The sequence below is a fragment of the Mytilus trossulus genome, chromosome 4, assembly GCF_036588685.1.
Source record: "Mytilus trossulus isolate FHL-02 chromosome 4, PNRI_Mtr1.1.1.hap1, whole genome shotgun sequence".
In the NCBI taxonomy this organism is placed as follows: domain Eukaryota; kingdom Metazoa; phylum Mollusca; class Bivalvia; order Mytilida; family Mytilidae; genus Mytilus; species Mytilus trossulus.
Window position 1 is genome coordinate 21,348,844 of NC_086376.1, and position 4,041 is coordinate 21,352,884.

At 34.9% G+C, this 4,041-nt stretch overlaps 1 protein-coding gene across 1 annotated transcript; it reads left to right on the top strand.

Annotated features, from left to right (window-relative positions):
• LOC134713804 (M-phase inducer phosphatase-like) lies at window positions 1-950 on the top strand. Its single transcript, XM_063575085.1, has one exon. It carries the CDS (start codon window positions 61-63, stop codon window positions 838-840), a length of 780 nt encoding a protein of 259 aa, XP_063431155.1. The 5' UTR covers window positions 1-60; the 3' UTR covers window positions 841-950.
• Window positions 951-4,041: the final 3,091 nt, after the last annotated feature.

Below are 4,041 nucleotides of genomic sequence, written 5' to 3' on the forward strand. Positions count from 1 at the left end.
CTTTACCTCAGCGAGTCAAATTCAACCACAACTGTTGTCAAGTAACAAGTAACAATAAAAATGCTCCCTAAACAACTATTTCGGGACGATGGTGAATGTATCCAGATGATTGATAGTATGGATTCATTTGGATTAGAATCAACAAAACCAAATGCAGACAATGTTATGTCGTTCAGAAAATGTCACCAAACTGATTTCGTCAAATCAGCATCTGCCGTCGAAAAAATTAACAAACCGTGTAGAGATTTGAAGACTGCTGTCAACAAACTTACACTGAATGATAACTTGATTGCTAATTGCAGTAGAACCTACTCGCTCCCGACGGTCGCAGGAAAACATCAAGATCTGAATAGCATCTCACCACAGACACTTTCTGATGTCATTGATGGTCGCTACAAAAACGTCATCAATAGTTGTCGAATCATTGACTGCAGATACCCGTATGAATTCGAAGGAGGTCACATCGAAGGTGCCGAAAACAGGTATTCACATGCATCCATCTTGGAACTTCTTCAACAGCGAACGATAGAGAAGCAAATTCTTGTTTTTCATTGTGAGTTTTCATCAGAACGAGGCCCTAAGATGATGCGTTTCTTGAGAAGTAAAGATCGGGAATTAAATAAAGAAAACTATCCTGCTTTAAACTACCCAGAATTATATTTACTGGATGAAGGGTATAAATCCTTTTTTAACGAAAAGTCAATGTATTGCGATCCTATTAGTTATAAACCGATGATCCATTCTGAACATTCGTCCGATTTACGTCATTTCCGGTCAAAATCAAAGTCTTGGACTGCTGGAGAAAAACGACGACATGCAAAAAGATCCATACGCCTGTAATATGAACTTTCATATTGTATAACAATAGTGCTACTCTGATATAAAGTAACTGTGATACAAGGTAACTGTGATATAAAGTAACTGTGATACAAGGTAACTGTGATATAAAGTAACTGTGATACAAAGCAACTGTGATATAAAGTAACTGTGATATAAAGCAACTGTGATATAAAGTAACTGTGATATAAAGCAACTGTGATATAAAGTAACTGTGATATAAAGCAACTGTGATATAAAGCAACTGTGATATAAAGTAACTGTGATATAAAGTAACTGTGATACAAAGTAGTTGTGATACAAAGTAGTTGTGATACAAAGTAACTGTGATACAAAGTAACTGTGATACAAAGTTACTGTGATAAAGTGGCTGTGATATTAATTAGCTGTGATATAAAGTAACTGTGATATAAACTAACCCTGACATATATGATAAACTGTGATATAAACTAGTTGTGATACATTGCTGGCTGTGATATCATTTAGTTAATAGTAGCTATTGATCTCTTTTTGTTTCCTGTTAATGTTTTGTTTTTATGTTTTCTTTATTAAAGTTTTTTATTGAATGAAATTCGTAGTTATGTGTTTCATTACGTGTTCAATCTGTCTGACATTATTTGTTAGTCTAGCTTGAAGTTTTCCAGATTTTTACATCTAAACATGGAGACAACTTAACCCTCGGACACGTTCCAACGGCCCAATTTGGATTACCAGGGCTAACATCATAACTTATATGTATACTTAATTTCAAATTTATCCCAACAATGTCAGGAAATTTGTATTCTACCCTCAGCGCGATTTAATCAGCGTGATTCGAGCCCTTGCTTTGTGACTTTACTGCTTGAACTGTTGCCAGAGACCTAGACCAATCGACCAACTAGGATATAAATAACCTAGCTTTTGTTAGTTCCAGACCTGTTTTGCTATATCTAGGGTTGTAACATAGTACATGATGAATAGTGACAAGTAGTTGGTGTACCTTTTAGATCAGCTTCGTTTTGTCTGTCGTAAAGGACGATTCTAACCATGCCGTGACATTTATATTCAACGTTATACATCGTTAAAAGTATGAAAGAATGTGAAAATAATAAATTATACTTGAATATTTCATTCTCCTATATAGAACATCTTCATATGAGAATAATCATCGAACATGTACTTACATGATCGACAAGTCGGTACCATATGTGGAGCACGATCTGCTTATCCTTCCTAAGCATCTGAGATCTCCTTTGATTTTTGATGGGGTTCGTGTTGCTCAGTCTATATCTATGTGGGTTTGTTCTTATTGTGGTCTTGTTGTCCTTTGCTCGTTATTTCGATAAGCTGTCAGCTTGTCTTTGTCTTATGAAGTTGAATATTTCTTTGGTATCTTATGCCTCTCTTTTAAAGATTTTTTGCATAAAAGGGTATCTTCTGACAAAAAGTCACGATAACAAGCAAGAATATCGATTTGTCTCTTTACAATCTCATTAAAAGTGATGTACAAATTCAATATATTCACAACATTTATTTTAATCTTTGTCGATCCTACGACTATTGACGCAGAAAGCTCGACATAGGGATTGTGGTCCGGCGACGGCGACGACGGCAGCCTTAGCGAACTTATTAAAAGTTTTATATTTTAAAAGGTGGAAGACCTGGATGCTCCATACTTTGTATGTAGATGCCTCATGTTACGAGGTTTCCGTCAGTCACGTGTTTAATGTCATTGACCTCATTTGTATGGTATACTGACTACTTGAGAAAAAAATTCAGATTTGTTGTAATGTTAAATTCTCTCTTATTATAAGTAATATGATATCTATAATTGGTATGTGCGTACCTTGCAAGGTCCTCATGCCCGTCAGATAGTTTTCACTTTACTTCGACCTCATTTCATGGATCAGTGAACAAGGTTTGGTAGGCAAGTCCATAGTTCAGATACTATAAGCAATAGGTCTACTATATTCAGTGTATTGAAGGACTGTAAGTTGTACGTGTTCAACTAGCAGGTGTCATCTGACCTTGACCTTATTTTTATGGTTCAGTGGTTACAGTTAAATTTTTATGTTTTGGTCTGTTTTTCTTATACTGTATGCAATAGGTCTACTATAGTTGGTTTATGGAATGATTGTAAGGTATACATGTCAAGCTAGCAGGTGTCATCTGACCCTGACCTCATTTACATGGTTCAGTGATTAAAGTTAAGTTTTTGATTTTTTTTTTAAATTTTATATTATATATGCAACTATATTTAGCGTATGGAAATATCTTATGATCTATATGTCAGTCGCGCAGGGTTTGATTTGACCGTGACCTCATGTTCACGGTTTATTGCTCAGTGTTAAGTTTTTGTGTTTTGGTCTGTGTGTCTGTTTTTCTTAGACTATAAGCTAAAGGTCATCTATATTTGTTGTATGGAAGAAATGATAGTTGTACATGTCATTGTCTGTCTGGCAGGGTTAATCTTACCCTGACCTCATTCGTGGTTTGTTTTAGTTTTCTTGGTTGAATGTTAAGTTTGTGTGACATTTGTACTGAGGCTTTATATTTAGGCCTATCAACATAATACCGAAGACGAGACATTTCATCGTGTGCACTCTTTTTAATTATCTTGATATATGAAGATGGGTTGGTTTTCAACAGCCAGCGATAAAAAAAAATTACATCCATATCAGGACTGTCTGGAGGAACAAATTAATGTGATATAAATATAAGCCCTGCTTTGTAGAAGACCGACATGGCGAGTCAGATTTTTAATGTGCTCACAATGTCGGTCTACTACAAAGCATTTTTTTTTAATTCATATCTGATTTGTGACCGAAATTTCACATATCTACATTTAAAACATAAAAAATAAAAAGATGTGATATGATTGACAGTGGGATATTTATGAACAACTTGAGACCAAATGACGCAGAAGTAAATATCTATATATAGCAAGCAAAGATTGACCAATGTAAAACAATTGGTTTACCTGCAACGCATGCAGATGTATGTTGCTAAGACATCCATTTGACAGAAACCAATACTAGAAGTAATAAATAAATCAAATTGCTTGTGAACATTGCTTTCATGTTGCAATTTTGTTAGTTCAAAAAACATAACAAAAACTACAATAATGCCTCCAGCAATAACTCTGTATGTTAATTCATTTTACAGTTATTGGTATTTACTCGGCGTTTTGCATTTGCGCCGATCTGCATTTCATTTTCGCCGATT

Coding starts and splice junctions, on each gene's coding strand:
- LOC134713804 (XM_063575085.1), top strand. CDS start 61: ATGCTCCCTAAACAACTATTTCGGGACGATGGTGAATGTATCCAGATG.